This window comes from Gymnoscopelus microlampas, assembly GCF_963454915.1.
Source record: "Gymnoscopelus microlampas genome assembly, chromosome: 6".
NCBI classification, from domain to species: Eukaryota; Metazoa; Chordata; class Actinopteri; order Myctophiformes; family Myctophidae; genus Gymnoscopelus; species Gymnoscopelus microlampas.
In genome coordinates this window covers 6789641-6814067 of record NC_139943.1, presented here as the reverse complement: position 1 = coordinate 6814067, position 24427 = coordinate 6789641, and the positions used below count along the sequence as shown (strand labels likewise).

The 24427-nt window shown below is 42.0% G+C and overlaps 1 protein-coding gene across 3 annotated transcripts in view; it reads left to right on the top strand.

Annotated features, from left to right (window-relative positions):
• The window catches only part of pkp3a (plakophilin 3a), a 65779-nt gene extending 42979 nt beyond the window's left edge, over positions 1 to 22800 (top strand). For 2 of the 3 annotated variants that reach the window (XM_084059213.1, XM_084059212.1), the window contains 8 exons: positions 3568 to 3742; positions 5197 to 5314; positions 6427 to 6591; positions 8292 to 8474; positions 10418 to 10571; positions 13272 to 13467; positions 14756 to 14843; positions 18185 to 22800. In XM_084059213.1, the coding sequence (XP_083915339.1) occupies positions 3568 to 3742; positions 5197 to 5314; positions 6427 to 6591; positions 8292 to 8474; positions 10418 to 10571; positions 13272 to 13467; positions 14756 to 14843; positions 18185 to 18226 (1121 nt within the window). In that variant the 3' untranslated portion in view covers positions 18227 to 22800. The remainder of the gene's footprint in view (positions 1 to 3567; positions 3743 to 5196; positions 5315 to 6426; positions 6592 to 8291; positions 8475 to 10417; positions 10572 to 13271; positions 13468 to 14755; positions 14844 to 18184) is intronic. The other variant, XR_014600919.1, reaches the window with a different exon arrangement.
• Positions 22801 to 24427: the final 1627 nt, after the last annotated feature.

Below are 24427 nucleotides of genomic sequence, written 5' to 3'. Positions count from 1 at the left end.
ATACAGTAGCTGCCATGTGTTTAATCTGCTGCCTTATGCAGCCTATACAGTAGCTGCCATGTGTTTAATCTGCTGCCTTATGCAGCCTATACTGTAGCTGCCATGTGTTTAATCTGCTGTCGTTTTTTAAACATGAACAAACTGGGAAAAAAAACACAAAATCAGCCTCTGGGGGTTTTCATTTCTACTTTTAACCCGTTCAATCCGCGAACGCATCTGTGTCATTTTTAGATTTCTATGGCTTTTCAAAAATAGCAAATCTACAAGCTCTTAGCGCTATGACCTTGTATATCTGCTTTTTTTTTATCGTGACAATTAAGTGCAAATCTTTGAATATATATATATTTTTTACATTTTCGTAAAACGTTTTGTTCCAGGTCCCCCCGAGAAGCAAAGATTTGAGTTACAAATGTTCGCTTTAAAAAAATATATATATTCAAAGATTTGCACAAATATTCACGATTTTTCAAAAAATAGCAGATTTACAAGCTCATAGCACGGCACTCGGTATGAGTGCTATGAGCTTGTAGATCTGCTATTTTTGAATAGCCCAAAGTATAAAATAATGGTTTTAAGTGGTCACACAGATGTGTTCCCGGTCTTTAATGGGCTGTAAGGGGTTAATGTGTGTGGATGCAGAAACAAACCGGTGCTGGAGCGGTGTGTGTGTGTGGGTGTGTCCACAACACAAGCTGGCGGGTTGACACCCAGCTGTGATTGGTCAATCCCTTACACACGTCCTGTTTTGAAAAAAACTGTGAGTTCCGATTGGCTCATTCATTCCACATCATCATGAACTCCCACGTCACTCAGCAGTCATATTTACTGTCATTGTCGCATCTGTGCAATTTCACAATATGTAGATTTTAGACCTGAATGATCCTCAGCCTGTATCGTGCTGAGTCGACACACAGGTGACTCATAAATGACTCATCATCTCACATCTCCTCCCTTCAGTTTAACCCATTAAGACCTGAGGCCGATTCTCCTAAATCCTAACAGTATTCTGAAAAACGTATGTTTCTATAACAGTGGTGCTCAATCTTTTTCATGTCAAGGACCCCCAAAATGATATGTAATTGGCCGCGGACCCCCATCTCCAAATATGTTGTTCCAGGGACCCCCGGAAGCAAAGATTTTGGTTAAAAAATGTTCGCTTTAAAAGAATATCAAAGATTTGCAAACATTTTCACAATTTTTCAAAAATAGCCAAAGTGTACAATAATGCGTTTTAGCTCAAATCAAATAATGACACAGATGCTTTTCCCGGTCTTAATGGGTTAATGTGAGATAATGACTCAGAGAGTGAGAGGATTGATCAACCATTAGTTTACGAGACAACAGTTTGATGACTTAGTTACTACGGTACAATATGTACATCTATTCCAGGGGTGATGCAACTTTGATGATGCAGAGCAGCGGTTCTCAACCAGTGGTTCGGGGACCACCAGTGGTCCTTGAGGGGGTTCCAGGGGGGTCCCCAGCCAAATTAATAGTTAGGAACCAAATGGACCCTTATGTGTCTGTAACTCTGGCGTGTACAAATGGAACCAAATATATATCAATTTGGTGGTCCTTGACACGAAAAAGGTTGAAAACCACTGATGCAGAGGGCCACTATATTTCCACCAACCCGATCGCCAGAGGAAACGTTCTCATTGAACGTTTTTCAACGTTTCTCAAAATCCGTGCATAGACTACTGGAAAACCACAAATTCCGTGCATAGCCGCCTCGCATCTCCCCCATTGTGACTAAACCATTTCGGAGCCGCGCAGTCTCAAGGGAATTGTCGCCGTGTGAAGGACCACCGAGCGAGCTAAAGCGAGCGAGTTGCCGTCCTGAACATTGCGACATTCCCTTGAGCCTACTCAGCGGCGTTTGAGTTACGTACCGGTAGGCACAGAATCGTAAATTTTGTTGTGGGGACTGCTCTACTTCCTGGTTTTTCCGGGTTGCGACTGGTTACGCCCACCGTGGGACTCCCCGTACATATGCACGGAATTTGGGGGTTTCTAGGCGACTATGCACGGAATGACGTGCACAAATCCGTGCAATGTATACTAATTCTCTGGCGATTAGGCTGATTTCCACACTCACTCCCACGTTGCCACGTTGCATATACTGTCAGTGGGCAGACACCTCTAATCTCCGTATTTTAATTTGTTTTCGTAAATTAAAGCCGCACTAAGCCATTCTATGTCACACAAAAGTGAAAAAATATCACAAAATAGCAGATCTACAAGCTCAAAACTTGGAATCCTGAAAAGTGTAAATTTGTATTTAATTTCAAATGCATTCAGTTATACTTATGTTAACTGTATTAAAGGTAGGGTAAGTGATATTTTTGGGTTAAAACAAAAAGTATTTTGTTAAAAGGTTAAAGCACTATATTCTGATAGTAATCATTGCTATAGAGTGTTTGTTCAGTAACAGGAGTCTCCCTGTCTCTCCAGCTCTTTAATAAACAGAAAATACATTTTCCGGTATGTGTCAAAATCTCAGCCAATCAGGAGAAAGTACCCATTTTTAAGCTTCATTTTTATAGTGTTCCAGTTCCAATTTTGTCTGCTCATTTTTTAGTGTCATCACTTCCAATTTCACTTGTTTAATCTATATCCTGATTGAGTTCTCTGTCCTGATTGGATAAAATTGGAAATGAAACTGAAACGAAAATGTATTTTGTGTTTATTAAAGAGCTGGAGAGACATGGAGACTCCTTTTACTGAACAAACACTCTATAGCAATGAGTACTATCAGAATATAGAGCTATTTAACATTTATTTTAACCAAAGAAAATAACTTACCCTACCTTTAACTAAAGAAATGCCCTTTTTACTTGGACATAAAAGTGTGATAATGTACAGGTAGAGGGTTGATGGGTGTGGTGGTTTCTACGGCGGGTTGTCTGGGCTTGTGGATCTAGCTGCTCTCTGGATGTCTGAACCCTCTGGGCTCTCTGGCACGGCTTCAATAAACCTTTATTTATACCCCATCGCACGACAGTGGCGCTCGCCAAAAAAAAGGACTGATATACAAGCTAACTAATAGCCGGCTAGCTTGTAGATCAGTTATTTTTGGCAGATCATGTAGGCTTAAGGAACAGCAGGAGAGTAGCAATTATCAGCTTAGATGAGAGTCCCTCTGTGAACTACTGTAGTCCACTGTTCAACAGCAGAGCTTATGAATACAGTTATATACACTATGAATATGTACAGTATGCATATGAACATGTACACTATGATCATGTACACTATGTATATGTATATACATATATACTTTTTAAAGCGAACATTTGTAACTCAAATATTCTGGGTGGGGGGGTCCCTGGAACAAAATATTTTATAAATGTTTGCTTTAAAACAAGTATATTGGGGCGCCCGCTGGCCTAGCGGTCCAAGAAGCATACCACATACTGTATGCTGGTAATCCAGCTTGACAGCGTGTCGCGGGTTCGACTCCCGTTCGACTCCCCCTTTGCCTCTCCCCATTTCCTATCAGCTATTGTCTGTTGATTTGGCCTCTATAAGCACGTATCTGACCTTCCTCTGGTGTGTGTGTGTGTGTAGGCATCCTGTGGAACCTGTCCTCTAAAGACAACCTGAAGGAGAAGCTGGCCAGGGAAACCCTCCCCGAGCTGACGGAGAAGATCCTGGTTCCTCTGGCAGGAAGCGAGGATTCTGAAGCCATTCAGCACAGCGCCTCTGAGGCCGACATCTTCTACAACACTACTGGATGTCTCAGGTACTGATACTATATGAATTATACCTGTACTGTACCTGTACTGTATGTATTATACATCTATAATACTCTACAACATTGGTTCTCAAAGTGGGGTCCGGGGACCCCCAGGGGTACTTGAGGGGGTTCCAGGGGGTCCCCAGTTAAATGATGGATAGGAACCAAATGGACCCTTATGGGTCTGTAACTCTGAGAGTGTACAAATGGAACCAAATGGACCCTAACGGGTCCATTTGGTTCCATTTGTACACTCTCAGAGTTGAATTAACATTGATTTTATTATATAAATTGGGGTCCCAGAGATAGAAATGCCATTAAATGGGGGTCCGTAGCCTCTAATGCATGTCAAACTGGGGGTCCTTGAAATTAAAATGGTTGAGAATCACTGCAAGAGCCGTAAAAACCTTCTCTTATGGGGGTCCCTGGCTTATCTTTTTAAATGGGGGTCCGCGGGCTAATAAGTGTCAATTTGGGGGTCCTTGACATGAAAAAGTTTGAGAACCACTGCTCTACAACACTACTGGATGTCTCAGGTACACACCTATATGGCTGATCGGTGCTCGCTGGGGGGGGGGGGTCAATGACACATCACTGGCTGCTATTTATATATTATTATATCACTACATAATGTTATATCATTGACCTAAATGGCGTTATATCAACAAGGATGTGATTTAAAAAAGGTTATGTCTGTATCAGAAATGGACTTTGGACAGGTGGAAAGCTTTAGTTAAACTTGCAGAGTAACGCATAACCTGAGTTACATCTTCTGATAGTTGCATTTGAATGTTGACACGACATACTAATCCCCTTTAGTGTTCCATTAGCGCCATCGTGACATAATAGGCTACAGCCTGTAGCGACGGCGCTGAAATTCAACACGCGTTGAAACAAAGGCAAAGAGAAAGATAGCAAGGATTCAACAGTGACGTCACTCAGGGACGTGCACAGATAGACTCTAGGTGGTTCTAGTGCACCTGCCCTTTGCCCTCTTGACCAGAAGTGCCCTTTTTTCAGTTTACAGCAGGGGTCTTCAACAGGGGGTCCGGGACCCCTAGGGGGTCCTCAGAGTTACTACAGGGGGTCCGCCAAATCTTTATGTGATATGATTTTTCTTTTTACCATAACCACTCGAAACCTAGCATCCCTTTTCTGAGGAGAACTTTAGCCAAAAATAGCCGATCTACAAGCCCACAACGCCTCGCAGCGTACCTCGCAGAGGTATAGAGGGAAAAAAGAGCAGACCAAGTAAACAAAAAAAAGTATAATTTACTTGAGCACCTGCCCCTCAAAATGTCTGTGCACGCCACTGACGTCACTGTTATGAAACAGGAAGTAGCACGGACAAAGCTGTTTATAACCCACAGTGAAGTTTATGATATTATTATGATCATCAGGAACCTGAGCTCTGTGAATGAGAAGACTATACATATAACGTTTATATTATATTATTCTAGGAACCTGAGCTCTGTGAATGAGAAGACCAGACAGCAGATGAGAGAGACCCATGGCCTGGTGGATGCGCTGGTCACCTACATCAAAGGAGCTCTGGAGAGCAACAAGGCAGAGGACAAGGTAATATATATGTAATATATAATATATATATATATAGCCAGACCCAGGACATGGTTTTATGTCTGATGTCCATCCTGATTTTGTAGAGCCCTAGACCAGTGGTTCTCAAACTTTTTCATGTCAAGGACCCCCAAATTGACACTTATTAGCTCGCGGACCCCCATTTGAAAAGATAAGCCAGGGACCCCCGTAAGAGAATGTTTTTATGGCTCTCTAGCAGTGATTCTCAACCATTTTAATGTCAAGGACCCCCAGTTTGACATGCATTAGGCTATGGACCCTCATTTAATGGCATTTATATCTCTGGGACCCCAATTCATATTGTAAAATCAATGTTAATTTAACTCTGAGAGTGTACAAATGGAACCAAATGGACCTGTTAGGGTCCATTTGGTTCCATTTGGACACTCTCAGAGTTACAAACCCATAAGGGTCCATTTGGTTCCTATCCATCATTTAGCTGGGGACCCCGTGGAACCCCCTCAAGTACCCCTAGGGGTCCCCGGACCCCACTTTGAGAACCAATGCCCTAGACAACCGATTACCGAACGTGCAAAATCTTGAAATCATTTACAACCAATGAACGGTTTGATAGATTTAAGTAAGTATACATATGACACTTCAAAGTATGAAAAGAACATTTAACTTTATTTAATGGAACGAGCAAACAAAAGTAAATATTAAATACAACTTTATTTTAAACCCAATTTTTTTTCTCAAACATAGCCGCTCTACCAGCTCACAATGCCTCACAGCGTGACGCATTGTGAGCTTACAGTATATTGAAAATTCTGAAAATGTGCCAAACATGTAAAGAATGTTCGCCTGTAATGACCTGAGCAAAATAAAGACACCAGGTTGAAAGGGGTTAAAATCTGGAGTCCTCGGCTGCAAACAAGTGAAATAATGATGACCGATACATCGGTCAAACTGATGTACGGGCTCTAAAACAAAATGTACACATTAACGTGTTTAACTGACTTACAATCCATGTGTGTGTGTGTGTGTGTGTGTGTGTGTGTGTGTGTGTGTGTGTGTGTGTGTGTGTGTGTGTGTGTGTGTGTGTGTGTGTGTGTGTGTGTGTGTGTGTGTGTGTGTGTGTGTGTGTGCAGGGTGTAGAGAACGCAGTGTGTGTGCTGAGGAACCTCTCCTACCAGCTGTACAGTGAGATGCCCCCCTCGGCCCTGCTGCGTCTGGAGGGTCCCACCAGAGCCCAGGACCCCGGCAAGGCTGAGGCCATCGGATGCTTCACCCCCAAAAGCCGCAAAGCCAAGAATGTAAGTACTGATTATCACCCTTTTGTCACTATTTTGTCACTATTCTAGCTCAGTCGGTAGAGCACTCGCCCCTTGACCACAAGGTCATGGGTTCGAACCCGGGCACCAGTTGTGCAGTAAGTACTGGGAGCTGATGGTAGGTGTGGCGCTCCACCTCAGCATTCCGTCTCCCTAGTGGGTCTAGCGCATTGTGAAACAGGGATAGACTCCCCACGTACTGGCTGATACCGACAAAAAGCCTCTCCGACCGACTTGCGTACGACTTTATTACCATTTAATGTAGTCAACATGTAGAGTACACAAGTACTGTTGATAATGGAGGCTCATGGATTAAAGTTCTCAGTCGCCAAGACTGATTTCAGTCATGTGGATTCCATGGAAGCCAGCATGTCTTCTATGGAAGCATGTTGCGCAGCAAAAATAGCCGATCTACAAGCTCTCAATGCGTCTGCGACGCATTGAGAGCTTGTAGAAAGGCTATTTTCGGTTATTTTAAGATCAGAGCATTTGAAGTGGTCAAACTAGCAATATGTTCAGAGGCATCTTCCATAATATCTTCTCGGATAAAGGTTAAAGCCTGAATTTGTGATTTCTTCACATGGTTGGCAGTATGTAGAACAGCAGGAACACTATTACTAAAGCATCCAAATTTGACTGTTGATTTGTTTAGGAATCGGCGCTAGTGTGTGTGTCACACGGTTTCACAAATCGCACATTAGGACATTTTCAGTCGTGAGATTTAATGTTGCTGTAGTACTTAATGGTACTGGGTTCCAGCCCAGTACCTCCATGTGGAGGTACTGGCACTGCTGGTTAGAACTGATGCTGACATGAGGAAGGCTTTACAAGCTGCTTGCTGCATTGTTGTATTTTCACACGATGGTCGGTTAGGGACGAGTAGGGAACCGCAGCACATGTGACAAAAGTCTGCGGGTGCTTTTGTTTTATATCGCGGGTGGGTTGCATGCAGCCGTTGTGAGCTTGTAGATTAGCTGTTTTCGGCAGCGCTCACCTCGCAGGTTCTGTGTGTGTGTGTGTGTGTGTGTGTGTGTGTGTGTGTGTGTGTGTGGGACTTGGGAGACAGGGAGAGGGAGAGGGGGGGACGGAGCGCTCTGGCCACGTTCAAGTGACACTTATCTCGTTGCATCCCCACTCAAAATGCGCACCTGCCCGGTTCGGGCAACCCGATAGCAAACTTCACCTGCCCGACCATTTTATTTATTTACCTGCCCCGCCCCGGGCAGTCAGTTAGTGTCAACCCCTGCCCTCTACAAGCTAGCAACGCGTTGACACGTTGTTATTGTCTTATTTGTACCTGAGACTGGGGAACTTGGTATTCATCATATTTTATATTTATTCTTATTCTTTATTTAAAATGTAACTGTAATTCGTAGGAAGCTTGAACACAAGGCTTTCACCCACTCTTTTATACCTGGTGTTAAACTGGTGAGGTGACGATAAACACACGTTGTAAAGTTGTAGAGATTTGGTGATTCAAATCAACGCTAATGCTTTATTAATGCTCTGTCGTACAATGGCGTCACAGAGCAAAAAACACAGCAGATCTATAAGCTCACAACGCGTCACACCCGCAATGCGTCGTGAGCTTACAGATCAGCTATTTTCGGACACCGTCACAAACAACTAAGTATTATAAACAGGGCTTCATACATGTTGGTCTTCTTCTTCTTCTCTTTCAGAGGAAGAACCAGGACCTGTCCACGTTCACGGAGGTGGCCCGGGTGCCCAAAGGGGTGGAGTGGCTGTGGCACCCCCAGGTGGTGGGGCTGTATAACCGCGTGCTGAAGCAGTGTGAGATCAACTCCACCACCAGAGAGGCTGCGTCTGGTGCTCTGCAGAACATCACCGCTGGAGACAAGAGGGTGAGACCACCATATATACACTATATCACTATGTACACCTCATTTACACCAAGCTCTGCAGAACATCACCGCTGGAGACAAGAGGGTGAGAGCATGGAGGACCACCCAGGGACCACCACCACTTCACTGAAGGCTTAAAGGGCAAGACCGCTTTGGTAGAGGTTTGGGTTGTGTATTTACCTTGCCATGATGTAACTCCAAAGGTGGACAAGAAATCAAAAATAATTGCTCCATTGATTAGAAATTGATAATTCTAAATTTGCTCCTCATTGACTGACATTGTACGGTAAAACTGCTCTCAAAGTCACTCTTTAAGCACGTAAATGAACACGAACAAAGCTGATTCAGACAATATTGAACATCACCAAACCCAGTACTGTTTGTTTGTTTAATACAAATTTTAACTTCCTGCTGATTTTACTATTTGAAGATCCGGATCCGGATCCGCGAATCCAGTTCAGGTTTTCTTCTTAATAAAAATAGCAAAATCAACAGGAAGTTAACATTTTTATTTAAAAAATAAAAACAGTACTGGGTTTGGTGATGTTCTATATTGCCTGAATCAACTTTGTTTGTGTTTGTTTATGTGCTAAAAGAGTGACTTTGAGAGCTGTTTTACCGTACAATGTAAGTCAATGAGGAGCATATTTTGAATTATCAATTTCTAATCAATGGAGCGATTATTTTAGATTTTTTGGAGTTACATCATGGCAAGGTAGATACACAATCCAAACCTCTACCAAAGTGGTCTTGCCCTTTAAGTCAAACAGTGTCATTGGCCTGTGGTTCTCAACCTTTTCAGGCCGTGACCCCCCTAAAATAATCATATTTGAACTGGGGACCCCCCACCCTGATAAGCACTTGGAATAGTAGGAGTTGAGGCATTAGATGTAGTTTGTTGTTAAACCACAGATAAATATTGTGACAATAGACCATCTACAACCTCACAGCGAGTCGGCTATTTTAGCTATTTTTTAAATAGGGTTTCAAGTGGTTAAAACTGTTCCTCGTTTTGCTGGGGACCCCCTGCAAACACCCTCAAGATCCGCAGGGGGGTCCCCGAACCCCACTTTGGCCCAAACTGTGGAACAAACACCGCCATTGCAGTCAGAACAGCAGATGCACTCCCAGTCTTCCGCCCTGATCTGAAGACTCACCTCTTCAGACTCCATCTTCACCTAGCCTTGACGACCATGCAGTCTAAATGCAAAGGTTTAAATATAATTTAGGTAGCATGTTATTTAGACACATGCTAGGTTCATTTGTTGACCTGACATCCTGTTTGTATAGTTTTAATGTGCAGATTATTTATTTTTTGATATTATTGTTTAGACCATTGGTTCTCAAAGTGGGGTCCGGGGACCCCCAGGGCCAGGGGTACTTGAGGGGGTTCCAGGGGGTCCCCAGCTAAATGATGGACAGGAACCAAATGGACACTTATGAGTCTGTAACTCTGAGAGTGTACAAATGGAACCAAATGGACCCTAACGCGTCCATTTGGTTCCATTTGTACACTCTCAGAGTTAAATGAACATTGATTTTACGATATGAATTGGGGTCCCAGAGATATAAATGCCATTACATGGGGGTCCGTAGGCTAATGCATGTCAAACCGGGGGTCCTTGAAATTAAAATGGTTGAGAATCAATGCTAGAACCGTAAAAAATCTTCTCTTATGGGGGGTCCCTGGCTTATCTTTTCAAATGGGGGTCCGTGGGCTAATAAGTGTCAATTTGAGGGTCCCTGGCATGAAAGAGTTTGAGAACCACTGGTTTAGACTGATGCTCGGTTCAGGTTTACCATGTGATCCTATAGTTTACTGAGACACTACACTGTTTACCTTTGTTTATTGTAAGTCTCTCTGGATGAAGAGCGTCTGATAAAATGTCCACATTGTAATGTAAGTATTGCCACTGACCTGTAGTTCCTGTGTGGTCCTGTAGTGGGCGTCGGTGTTGAGTCGGGTGGCGCTGGAGCAGGAGCGCATGCTGCCCGTGTTGCTGGACAACCTGAGGACCAACAGCGACCTGGAGCTACGCTCTCTGACCGGCTTCCTCAGGAACCTGTCCCGCCACGCCAGCGACAAGAACGACATGGGTCAGTTTATATACTATATGTATATATATCTATATACTTCCTCAGGAACCTGTCAAAAACGCGACATTACAAAGTCTAAACCAGTTGTGCTATAAACACGCCCCCTTCTGTGGCCAACGCGGAAGTGCCTTTTTCAAACAACCGCGGAATTTTCCCAAACTTTCCAATGTAGTTTTTCAGACATGTTCAAAACATCTCTGAATGGTATTCTTAGAATAATGAATACAATGTAAATGTAAATAAAGTAAATATGATGTTTTTTTAAATGTACAGTTTTCCCCCAAACATTTTCAAATATAGCCGATTTACAAGCTACAAGTGCTACCGGCTCACAATCACAAGTAGATCTGCTGTTTTTGAAAGGTTTTGGCTTCAATGGTTCATGTTACTGAGGAGTGAATGTTGAACCCATCTATCCGTCTGTCCGTCTGTCTGTCTGTCTGTCTGTCTGTCTGTCTGTCTGTCTGTCTGCCTGTCCCTATGTTCAGTACAACAGAGCTGTAGGGATGAAGTTACATCACAGAGTATCGTTGGTTTAAGTAAATAGCTGTGAATCAAACAAAGGCTTTTATGATACAAAATCCTTTCCTGGCATTCAGTCAGCTTTATGAACACGTGCCTGTTGGACTTCCATGCACATGCACATGCACGTGGTGTAAAGTAACTAGGTACATTTACTTAAGTACTGTATTTAAGTACAATTTTGAGTTATTTTTACTTTACTGGAGAATTTCCAATTTGCACTGCTTTTACTTCTACTCCACTACATCTAAGAGGCAGATATTGTACTTTTACTCCACTACAATTATTTGAAAACTTTAGCTACTAGTTACTTTGTAGATTTTGATTATTATTAACCACTTCAGCCCTATATACATTTAGGCAGCAGATCTACAATGCGTCGCGATGCGACACATTGTGAGCTTGTAGATTTGCTATATTCAAAACAAAATTATACATTTGAAAACTTGTGAAATGGGACATTCTGCATAATGAGTACTTTCTACTTTGGTACTTTAAGTACATTTTGATACCAACACTTTTGTACTTTTATTCAAGTAAATTCTGAATTTCTCACTATTACTTGTAACAGAGTATTTCTACATTGCAGTATTGATACTTCTACTTAAGTAAAAAAAAAAGAGATTATACTTTTTCCTCCACTGTGCATGTGCACGGCCTTGTTTACATAGTGAAAGCTCTCTGCGTTTCATTCAGATATTCATCACACTGATGAATGACCAAAGCAACAAACAGAACAGCTCTGTTTCACTCAGGACCTCTCACAGCAGTGCAAAACTCTGCCTTTTTTATTTAGTATCTTTAAAACGATTTAAAATAGTGAAAATAGCCGATCTACAAGGTCACATCACCTTGCGTACTTTTGTACGACACTGTATGATGAAGTTGTTGAGAATTACTCAAGAACATGACAGAACTACGACGTATTATATTAAGATGTGTCAGTTTATTATAAGAGCCATGCAAAGTAGGTTCATGTCGGACATCCCTGGCTATTAGCTGCCTGGGGAGGTTTCAGGTCATGGTTTATATACAGTACACAAACAATTGGGTCATGACGTATCCAAGACCACGCCCCTTGGATACGTGTCATGACAACAGCAGTGTTGATTTTGACAGCACATTTTGAGTTAGTTTTAGTCATAGTCCTTTATTTAGTTTTAGTCATATTTTAGTCATCTGAAATGTTTTAGTTTTTGTCTAGTTTCAGTCGACTAAATATCATAAGATTATAGCCGACTAAATCTACAGTTGATTTAGTCGACTAAAATGTATTTTGGGCGGTGCCTTAATGGCGTCGTAGTGGCTGATCTTACACTTGGCCGCATGCTGAAAATAGCCGATCTACAAGCTCACAACGCGTCGCGCTGCGACGCGTTGTGAGCTTGTAGATCTGCTATTTTCAAAGCATGACACCCAAGCGCAAACCAAACATAAAATGACTTGTCTTTTAGTTCTACTGGATCTCTTCTCCACTAGTCCCTCACTAACATTTTAGTCTAGTTTTTATTTGTTGACGAAATTGTCAATATATTTAGTCTTAGTTTTAGTCATCATAGCTTAGGTTTTTATTTAGTTTTTATTTAGTTTTCGTCAGTGAAAGAAGGTAGTCGACCAACATTTTTCGTCATAGTTTTAGTCGACGAAATCAACGCCGGACAGCAGAGTACATAATGTGTTGGAACAACACTTATCATAGAATGCTCCCACTTGTTGTACACTTGACAGCAGGCTTCACTGGTTATCTCCTGGCTGCAGTGGGTCTTGTGGTCGGTGGCATTCTGTTGTAATGAGTCTTTATTTAGCTCCAGGTCTGCCATTGTGTCACCATGCGTAGCTGGTGACTCTGGGTGAGGGGGTGAGGGGGTCAGCTTCACTGCCCCCCGTCTCCTCTCATTCCGTTCAGCTTCTACGCTATAGATCATGTATATGACAAGAATCCCTAACAAAGTAAGGCATTCATTTATAAAAAAAAAAACATAAACATTTCAAACATGGAGATACAAGGTTTCTGCCTGACAGGAACCATAGATTACATTTAATCATGTGTTGCAACAAATGGAATACAGTTCTATCTGGTGTTGGTAAGCTCCTCTCCCATAATGATAATAAGTGTCTTATCTCTTATCAGCCTTTTACTCATTCTATTGTTTTGTTGTTGTTGTTGTTGTGTTTTAGCCACTAAGGTGGTCAACAACCTGGTGACCCTGTTGCCTAGCGACGGACAGCAGAAGGATCCCTCCAGCGAGGTGGTGGTCAACCTCTGTGGCATCCTCAACAACCTGGTCACCAGCAGCTCCCTGGCAGCCCGGGACATCACCTTCTTCGACGGCCTGGCCAAGCTGGTGGGCATCAAGAACTCCCACGACAACAGGTACTGTAGGACAGGGTTTCTCAAAGTGGGTGCCGTGGGACCCTAGGGTGCCGTGACGCAAGTCCAGGGGTGCCGCAGAATACTTTGAAAATATTTGGGATTTTATCATTATCACTTCAGTTTAACCACTTAAACCCTTTATACCAGGGGTTTTCAACCTGTGGTCCGGGGACCACCAGTGGTCCTTGAGGGGGTTCCAGGGGGTCCCCAGCCAAATTAATAGTTAGCAACCAAATTGACCCTTATATGTCTGTAACTCTGACAGTGTACAAATGGAACCACATAGACCCTAACGGGTCCATTTGGTTCCATGTGTACACTCTCAGAGTTAAATGAACACTGATGATGGTGATACAGTGTAGATTGGGACCCCCAAGAAATCTAAATGGTTGAGTCCCTGGCATATCTTTTCAAATGGGGGACCCTGGGCTAATATTTGTCAATTTGGGGACCTTGACGCGAAAAAGGTTGAAAACCACTGCTTTATACTTATTAAGACAGACCACCAAACCTCCTTGCCAAAAATAGCCGATCTACAAGCTCACAACGCGTCACAGTGAGCTTGTAGATCTGCTATTTTTGGCGAGTGTTCCACTCAGAATATAGGGATGCTGGGGTTCAAGTGGTTAATTGTCAAGTATGAAGTTATTTTCAATCTGTCGTAATGGAAACTACTATTCTCTAAAGTTTTCCTCGTGACACATACTGTATCTTGGGGGAAAGATTTACATATTTACGTACCATAATATGACATACAGTAAATGTAACGTTCTATAAAGCAACAATGTAATTCAGGGGTGCCTTGGATGAAAAAGTAATTTACAGGGGTGACCTGAGACAACAACGCATTGTGATCTTGTAGATCTTCTATTTTCACATTCTTTTGGCTTGAGAGTCTTGCACGATGAAGTATGATGAAGTATGGCATTAAATGATGAAAAAGCCTGCAAGGTTAGTTCAGGCAGTATACACTCGAGAGGTTACAAGCATGCTCATCACTATGTGGCTGTATACAGCGTCATGCAAGACCCATACAGTACGTCATACACTGACGTGGCAATCAGCTGACCAACTGAGCGGGTTATTTAAGCTCACCTAAAATCTGTGTTCCTTCCGCTTTGTGTGTTCTGGTTGTTGTCATGCAGCGTTTGCTCCCACCACCACCCCAGCAATAGCAGTGGGCTCTGCTATTGGTTGTTATTGTATATCTGTCTCCCTGCTCTTAATGGTTAATGATGGTTGTCTAATTGTACATGTCCTGTGTTTAACACTGAGTGTGTTTCTTCAGTGCTGGGAGGGTGAAAGCAGCCAAAGCAGCGGCTACAGTTCTCTGCAACATGTTCCAGTACAAGAAACTACACAAGAGCTACAAACAGGTGAGAACCGCTTCAAATTACACTCTGAGACGGTGTGCAAATGGAACTAAATGGACCCGCAAGGGTCCATTTAGTTCCATTTGTACACCGTCTCAGAGTTACACATACAGCAGATATTACTTTAGATTACCATCACCTGTAAGGACAAAACAGCAGAATCACAACACAAATTGAAAACGTTTGTACAAATGGAACCAAATGGACCCTTACAGGTCTGTAACTCTGAGAGTGTACAAATGGAACCAAATGGGTTCCATTTGTACACTCTCAGAGTTATGTGGGTCCTTGAAAATAAAACGCTCGAGAACCACTAGTACTAGTTGGACTCCTAATGTGCCATAGTGTCAAAGTAAATCAGCGTCATACATATTCTGAGGAAAACCTGGAGACTGCCATTCAATAATCGGTCCAAATGTCAAAATGAGAACATTATAATGTTATGTAAAAAACAAAAAAAATCTAACATTTACCACAGACAAGGACAGGTCTTTGCCATGGACATATTGATGACCCCTGGATGCATGCCTGCCATGCTCCCAAACACTATGGCGCTGCGTGGCATTTTACCAATACCAGAATCTGGGCAGCAGCTTTGAAGTGGAAACACCTCTTCAGACCCATAGCTATTCATTGTTGGGGCACCGTAGTGCTCGTCAGCTTTGGCTTAATTCCTCTAATACTATAGACGTGTTAGTCTATGGAGTCCTGATGTTCCTTACAGAGGAACAACCGCAGCTTTACCATCATTATGGGTGCGTTGGGAAACACAGCACTGAGCGCACCGGCCAATACAAACTAATAGGCGAGTGCTCTCCGCTGCGCAATTTCCCAACGCACCCTATATCATATGTAGGGGGTGTGGCCATGCTGCCAACTAGCCTTTACCTGTCTTTTTGGAAGAATGTGCATTACACATGTTGTAACCACACCCCCTACATATGATTTATATGATTGTAAAGCTACGGTTTTCCCCTGTAATTTTCCTCTCAATTCAGTTACACTTATAGTATTAGAGGAATTGAGCAACAACTGATTGCTGGGTTATGGATAGCGGAGGTTATGCTCACTATACACAAACGGTTGGTCCTTGGCCCAGGGCCAACCACCTCTGCACCAGTGGGTCTCAACCTGCGGGTCGGTACCCCACAGGGGGGTCCCCACATGTGACTTATCTATTTAACCCATTCAATCCGGGAATGCATGTGTAATTTTAGATTTCTTTGGCCATTCAAAAATAGCAGAGCTCGGCATGAGCGCGGCACTCAACAAATGTCTTCTTTCTGAAGAACTATTGTTGCTATATCAGTGGTGCTCAAACTTTTTCTTGTCAAGGACCCCCGAAATTATGTTTTAGGCCGCCTATCCCCATCAAAATATGTTGTTCCAGGGACCCCCCCCCCCTTGCTTATAGATCTGCTCTTTTTGAATAGCCAAATTATAAAAAAAATATGGTTATAACTAAAATCTAAAATGACACAGATGTGTTCCTGGATTGAACGGGCTGATGTCCTATTGCTCTGCAGCAGCAATATAGTGTATTAGATTGTTCACATCCCATCCTGTCAGATAGTTAGTGCCAGTAGTTAGTGGCTAGCCGACCCCATTCATTCCCATTAGCAGTGATGCTACAAAGAGACCTGAGCCATTGGCACGGTAACTTGGCCCTTGCATCAGGATCAATGTTATAAATATAGTTCTAATGCAACATCAGCTCAGATTCATATAGTGCTTTTCTAAGGACCCACAGTTGCTTTACATAAAGAAAATGAAGGAACCAAAACTAAAAACTAAACAATAAAGACATGGTGCTAGATTAAAATCTACAGAGAGAGCACTGTGGTTTTTGTCTGATGCGCACGCACGCACGCACGCACGCACGCACGCACACACGCACGCACGCACGCACACACACACACACACACACACACACACACACACACACACACACACACTTTTAAAGCCAAGTGCTAAAACTTTCTCCTCCCTGTGAATTCTGAGCCACACCTTTGTGTGTGTGTGTGAGTGAATGCGCCGTGCGTGCATGTGGGTGTGTGTGTGTGTGTGAGTGAATGCACCGTGCGTGCATGTATGTGGGTGTGTGTGTGTGTGTGTGTGTGTGTGTGTGTGTGTGTGTGTGTGTGTGTGTGTGTGTGTGTTTTGAGAGAAAGCGAGGTGGGAGGAGCTGGGCAGGGCAGTTTACATTCCACACAGCTTGGTGTGTGTGTGTGTGTGTGTGTGTGTGTGTGTGTGTGTGTGTGTGTGTGTGTGTGTGTGTGTGTGTGTGTGTGTGTGTGTGTGTGTGTGTGTGTGTGTGTGTGTGTGTGTGTGTGTGTGTGTGTGTGTGTGTGTGTGTGTGTGTGTGTGTGTGTGTGTGTGTGTGTGTCGAGGCGGATGTTCTCATTGGTGGGTTGGAAGTCTCCCAGCATCGCTCCCACCTGTTGGGTGGAGTCAGTGGGTGGAGCCAGTGGGTGGAGTCAGTGGGTGGAGTCAGGTAGATTCATGGCGCTGTCTCTTCAGTCAGGGTGCGGCTCGGCTCGGCTCAGAACTCCTTCCCTAGAGAACAAGTCCTGACAGAGACACAAAACTCCCTCCATGTCTCCTTCAGTACTTTACTGTTTCATATCTGGGACACACGCTACACACAGTACAATAACACTCACTGCTTCTCACACATGTTCACGTCAACGTTCCCCCTAAACTGATACGTAGTAGGCAAATGTTTTAAATACGTTGTGCCCAGGAGCTCAGCTCACAGATCTACAAGCTCACAACGTGTCGCATTAACCCATTAAGACCTGAGGCCGATTCTACAAAATGTCTTCTAAATCCTAACAGTTTTTTGGAAAAACCTATGTTTCTATGTCAGTGGATATGTATTTGGCCGCGGACCCCCAACTCAAAATATGTTGTTCCAGGGACCCCCCAGAAGTAAAGATTTGAGTTAAAAATGTTCGCTTTAAAACAATATACATTTAAAGATTTGCACACATTTTCAAGATTTTTTCAAAAATAGCCAAAGTGTAAAAAAAAAGCTTGTAGATCTGCTATTTTTGAATAGCCAAAGTGTAAAATAATGCTTTTTAGCTCAAATCTAAAAAATGACACAGATGCGTTCCAGGTCTTGATCGAAGATCATAGATCGTCTATTTTACAGATAGCTGCCCTGTCAAGGACCCCCCCCCCCGCCTGGGAGCCCACTTCGAGAACCAGTGACTTTAATACGACCTACATTTCCATCTCGCGCTGATTAATGCATTAATCACGTCTTTTACGTTCCATCCTCACACAGCAGGGGGCGCTCAATAATAAACTGTGTGTGTTTTTGCTTGTTTCTTTTGCAGAAAGGGTTCACGAGACCTGACTTTGCAGACATGACCATCTAGAGGATGGCAGCTGTGTTTTTGTTTAGTTCCTGTTCCTGTTCCTGTCCTGGGGGACCTGCTGTGCTACTGTAAAAAACTACTGGACCACTTCAAACATCTGACCACTGGCCCCATGGGATATATATCATGGAATATCACAGAAGATGGTGGTCAAAGTAATAGATAGATACTGGCCTGTTCATACGTGCAATGTAAACTTCACGTATATATTAATATGCATCCAACTACTGTATGTAACAGTGGTTCTCAAAGTGTGGTCCAGGGACCCTCTGCGTTCCTTGAGAGGCTTCTAAAATGGACCCTCATAGCTCTGTGACTCTCAGAGTGTACACACATGGAACCATTGTGTGTGCACTCTGAGAGTTACACAGGCTTGAGAACCACTGTTTTTTTATAAAATAACGTCTAGAATGATGTAGCGATGGACTCTGGTAGGAAACAGATGTGTTGCACCTTAACTGTTTTTAACTGCTTTGTTTGAACACTGTCTGAGTGGATTCAGGAATCTCTGTGTCTCTCTGTGTGTGTGTGTGTGTGTGTGTGTGTGTGTGTGTGTGTGTGTGTGTGTGTGTGTGTGTGTGTGTGTGTGTGTGTGTGTGTGTGTGTGTGTGTGTGTGTGTGTGTGTGTGTGTGTGTGTGTGTGTGTGTGTGTGTGTGTGTGTCTCTCTGTCTCTCTCTGTCTCTCTGTCTCTGTCTCTGTCTCTGTCTCTGTCTCTGTGTGTGTGTGTCTCTCTCTCTCTCTCTCTCTCTCTCTCTCTCTCTGTCTCTCTCTCTCTGTCTCTCTCTCTCTCTCTCTCTCTCTCTCTCTCTCTCTCTCTCTCTCTCTCTCTCTCTCTCTCTCTCTCTCTGTCTCTCTCTCTCAGTGGTGCAAAGAGAACTGTTTTACTTAAGTAAAAGTATCAATGCTGCAATGTAGAAATACTCCATTACAAGCAAAAGTCCGTAATTAAACATTTGGTTGAGTAAAAGTACAAACAGTTTTGGTTTTGGTATCAAAATGTACTTAAAGTACCAAAAGTAGAAAAAAGTAAAAGAAGTAAAAGTATTGAACATTGGAAATACTCCAGTAAAGTAAACGTACCTCGAAATCTTACTTGAGTGTACATGTACTTAGTTACTTTACACCTCCTCTCTCTCTCTCTCTCTCTCTCTCTCTCTCTCTCTCTCTCTCTCTCTCTCTCTCTCTCTCTCTCTCTCTCTCTCTCTCTCTCTCTCTCTCTCTCTCTCTCTCTCTCTCTCTCTCTCTCTCTCATATGCACCCTGGGTAAACTGCTGTAACCGGTTCTGCTAGCTAGGAGCTGCTAGTGTTTACTGATCTAGTTACTGTTGAATGTAAGTCTCCTATGTGTCTGGTCTGTGAGATCTACTCCTGCTGCAAAACAACTATTTAACCCCTAATGTCGTTGCTGTTGTTCAGAAATCTACATATTTAAAACGTTTTATGTTTTTTCTCTCTTCTACATACTACAGTGTCACACACAAGTAGCAAAAATAGCAGATGTACAAGCTCACACCGTGTTGAGCTTGTAGATCTGCTAACTTTGAAAACGTTCAAAAAAAGCAATCGTTGACAGTGGTGGAAAAAGTAATCACATGTCTATACTGCGATATAGAAATACTCTTTTGCAAGTAAAAGTCTGGAATTCAAAATGTACATGAGTAAAAGTACAAACGTGTTGGTATCAAAATGTGCTTAAAGTACCAAAATTAAAAGTACTCATTGTGCAGAATATCCCATTCAGCTTACAATGCATCGCGATGCGACGCATTGTGAGCTTTTAGATCTGCTGTTTTCAAATGGACGAAATCTATAGGGCTGAAGTGGTTAATACTATAATTATAGTGGAGTAAAAGTACAATATTTGGATCTGAAATGTAGTGGAGTAGAAGTAAAAGTATTGAAAATTGGAAATACTCAAGTAAAGTTCAAATACCTCAAAATCGTACTCAAGAAAATCTACTTAGTTACTTTCCACCACTGATCGTTGAAAATGCTTTGAAGATAGTGACACCATGTGGCCAACACAGGGACAGCAGGTTGAAAGTGGTTTAAACAGTGGTTTAAACAGTGCCTTATTCTCTCTCTCTCTCTTTGATGTAATATCATAGAACATATGAAATATTTTGTTATGTTTGTTAGTTTTTTGGATAAACAGGATAAATGCAGGGAGAGAATGCATTTTAAACGGTTCTAAATGAATGTATATAATGTATGTATGTACTGAATGGATGAGGTGGATGAATGATGAGGTTAATATAATAGTTCTCTTACATAGAGTTATTGGTGGGTTTTTGCTGGTTGAATTTTCATGGTAAATTATGGTTAAATACTGATCGTGCTTTTCTGTACAGAGTAGTAGTTTGAAAGCACTTTGAATTGTGTTGTTGTTGAAATGTGCTACAGAGATGAACCTGCCTTGGTGCCTTTCCTAGAGTTTGCAATAGATCAGGGGTCTTCAACGTTGTTCAGGCCAAGGACCCCTTTAGCTGAGAGAGAGATGAAGCAGGGACCCCCTACTACACTGTGTAGCAGATTAAACCTTTTCATAGATGTCATAGATGGCTTCATAGACTTATTTGACAGCACTGTCATTAATGTTGTTTGTTTGTTTACACATGATGTTCTATATTAATATGTTGGGTTCATGTTGATGTGTTTTCAGTTTTTTATCCACCTAAAACCCGCAATACTTACGAAAGGGCCTACTCTGTGTGGAGTTTGCATGTTCTCCCCGTGTCTCCTAGGGTAGTTAATACCCTCACAAAAACATGTAGTAATCCTGGTCACTATACTGCCTCCCCCTGGTCAGCCGGGGCGCCTGATGGAGGGGAAGGGAACTGGTTGGAATAACGTGTTCCTTCCACGCGCTACGTCCTACCAGGGAAACTCTCCCCTGTCAGGTGACAAGAAGGTCAGTTGGCTCTCATGCATTGAAGGAGGCATGAGCTCGGCCCTGGCCTCCCTAGGCTGGTGGGGGGAGTGTAGTGCCCAGGATCACTTAGCAAATTGGCACCGGGTGAAAAAAGGGTTACAAAAATCGAGGGATAAAAATTATTTTAAAAAAAACTCAATACTTGCTAAACATGGGCTGCGTCCAAAATCACATATACCTACTAAACAGTATGCTATGTTCAGCCTACTGTAGATCTAACCTCGCGTCACCAGTCTTTACACCACGGAGGAAAGCCTGGTATTCGGTCTAGGCCACGCCTACTGAAAAAAAAGAGGGAAAAAATCCTCTGGTTCCGGGTGCGGTGGGTTTTGTTTTTTAGTTTTTTTAGTTTTGGTTCCCCCTGTTAGCATTTAAATGCTGAATCGAATATAACCACTAGTTTAGTCTCGCCAGTCGCTACGAGTTGGAATAAAGGATGGATATACCTAACAAACTATTCCTATAAGCTAAACTACGCCGCATCAAGGGTTTTATTGGGTAGGCCTTAAAATTAAAATACCTTTGATCACAAGGAATTGTTTTGGGGTGATGCACAGGCCCCCCAGGTTCCAGCTTGTGTGGGTTCCGGCCGCCTGACCGGATCAGAAACCCGAAAATGGTATTGATCCCAGGCTAGGTTCATGGTTGATGTTAAAAAATATATAAAAAAGGTTTATATCACACAAAGATTTTGGCGCCCCCCCCCCTGTTGAAGACCCCTGGTCTAGCAAAGTTCTATTGTCCATAAACGTGTCATTTTATTGTATTTCCTCTAAACTGGCATTGTGCTTATTTTCATAGGAACAGTTGTTCTAGTGTTATTGTGTGTTAATAGAGATAGAAACACAGATAAAGGCTGGGTTTAAATCATGCTCTCCATTCAGTTAGAGTCCATGTTGCAATAGTTCTGTACTTACAGGGGGAGTAAGTGATATAGTATATATTTTTCTCATTTAAAAGTTATTTTGTGAAAAAGTTAAAGCTCTATATTGTGTGTTTGTTCAGTAACAGGGCTCTCCCTGTTATTAACATAAAATAAATGCTCAGGTCGTGATACAAATGCTATCCAATCAGAAGAGAGAACTCCTACACAAATAATGTATCAGCTTAACATTGATAGTGCTCAAGTTTTGTCAGCTCACTTCCTCTCTCCCGATTGGATCAAATCGGTATCCCGACCTGAACATGTACTTTCTGTTTACTAAAGAGTTGGAGAGACAGGGGAGAGACCTCTGTTACTGAACAAACTCTCTATAGCAATAATTTCTACTGGAATATAGAGCTATACTTAACACTTAAAAACCCCATTTAAAATCCCTTACATCACTTTTAATGTAAATACTTATACCTAACAAAAACATCATTCAGATTGCTGTGTCAAAGAACACATTGTTCCCACAGGAGAGCAATTCCAGTTTCAGAGCATTGTGTGTAAAAGTGTTCGGTCTGTTTTGTGCGTATATTATGGAAATGTTGTTCAATTCATTTTCAGTCAAATTCAGAATTAATTCATGTGTTGCCATTATTACTACTGAGGTACTGAGTGGAGTTGAGGAAACAATGATGTAAAACATGCTTTTTAATTGTATACAAAGTTGTCAAATTGATATTTTTTAACTAATAAAGAGACCAAAGAAAATAGGTATTTGTTAAGTTGTTAGAAACTCTGACCGCATGCATAGTGTTGTAGACATTACGTCCAAAACCCCTTTATTATCCTTTTTAAAAAAACATTTTGAAATAGTGAAAACAGGCGATCTACAAGCTCACAACATGTCGCATCGTGACAGGCTGTGAGCTTGTAGATCTGCTATTTTCCCTATTTGTGTGCAACACTTTTGATGCCCACACACTGTCCCAGCTTAATGTACCGTTTTGTCTCTTTCCTCAGAGTTTTCAAAACCGTTTTTAAACTCTAGTGCGTGCAGGGGTCTTCAATGTTTTTCAGGCCAAGGACCCCTTAGCAGAGATGAAGCAGGGACCCCCACCCCACTACATATTGTATAAAATTGTGTTGCAGATTAAACCTTTTCATAGATTTCAGATTCAATTCATGTTTTGTTTTTATATCTCTGCTGGATTTATGTTAATGTTTATTTTCAGACATTTAAACACTTAAACCGTCAATATTTAGTAAACTTGACCTATCACTCTGTACTTGGTCTGCACCTTTTCCTAGGCGTTGTAAGCTTGTAGATTTGCTATTTTTGACTTAAGTTCTCCTCAGAATAAGGATGCCAGGGTTCAAAGTGCTTAATGTAAAAAAAACTACCACACAAAGATTTGGCGGCCCCCCTGTAATAACTCTGAGGACCCCCTAGGACAGTGGTTCTCAAACCTTTTCGTGCCAAGGACCCCCAAAACGATATGTATGTGGCCGCGGACCCCCACCTGGAAATATGTTTTGCCATGCAGGGACCCCCAGAAGCAAAGATTTGAGTTCAAAATGTTTCGCCTTTTAAAAAAAAGATTTAAAGATTTGCACGCATTTTCGAGATTTTTCAAAAAATAGCCAAAGTATAAGATAATGTATGTGCCCCTTCGACTCAGGAGCATCTTCTACAAACATTGGAAATGAGTAAATACAATACAGAGACATTATTTTGTGAAACATAACAGCTTATTCATTTATTTCACTCATGAATTAAAAACTTAAAACGATAAAAAATAACTTCATAATTTCCGTGGACACCAAAGGTCAATGGCCATGACCTTAAAATGACCACATTCCAGGCCTGGAATTATTATTATTATTATTATTATGTGAACTACCCTGAAGAACATTCAAGTAAGAAGTCATGTCTGTCTGACTGTTATCTGCCCTCTGCTGGAGAACTCAAAGAAATACACTTAATATATATATATATATATATATATATTTGATATAATATATAAATACTATATAACATACTCTGGAGTCTAGACATTATAAAAGTCATGTCACACTCTGTGTTACACATTTACCTGACTCACGTGAGAATGTCAGGTTTGGTTTCCTTCATTAGAATATTAGATTGAGTAAATAAACATAAACAAACATGAGTCAAGTAACTGTTGAATAGAAACAGTATGAGGAACAACATCAGTACATTAAAACTAAACAATCATTTGTCTTACATTTGGTTACATCACGATATTTGGTTAATTTCAACCCTCTTTTTTCCTTGGAGACCCCCTTTTACATAAGAAAACGTGTAGATTGGCTGTTTACACATTTAAAAAACTATTTGTTTGATTGCTAAATTCTTTTTTCCCCCCTAATTTTTAT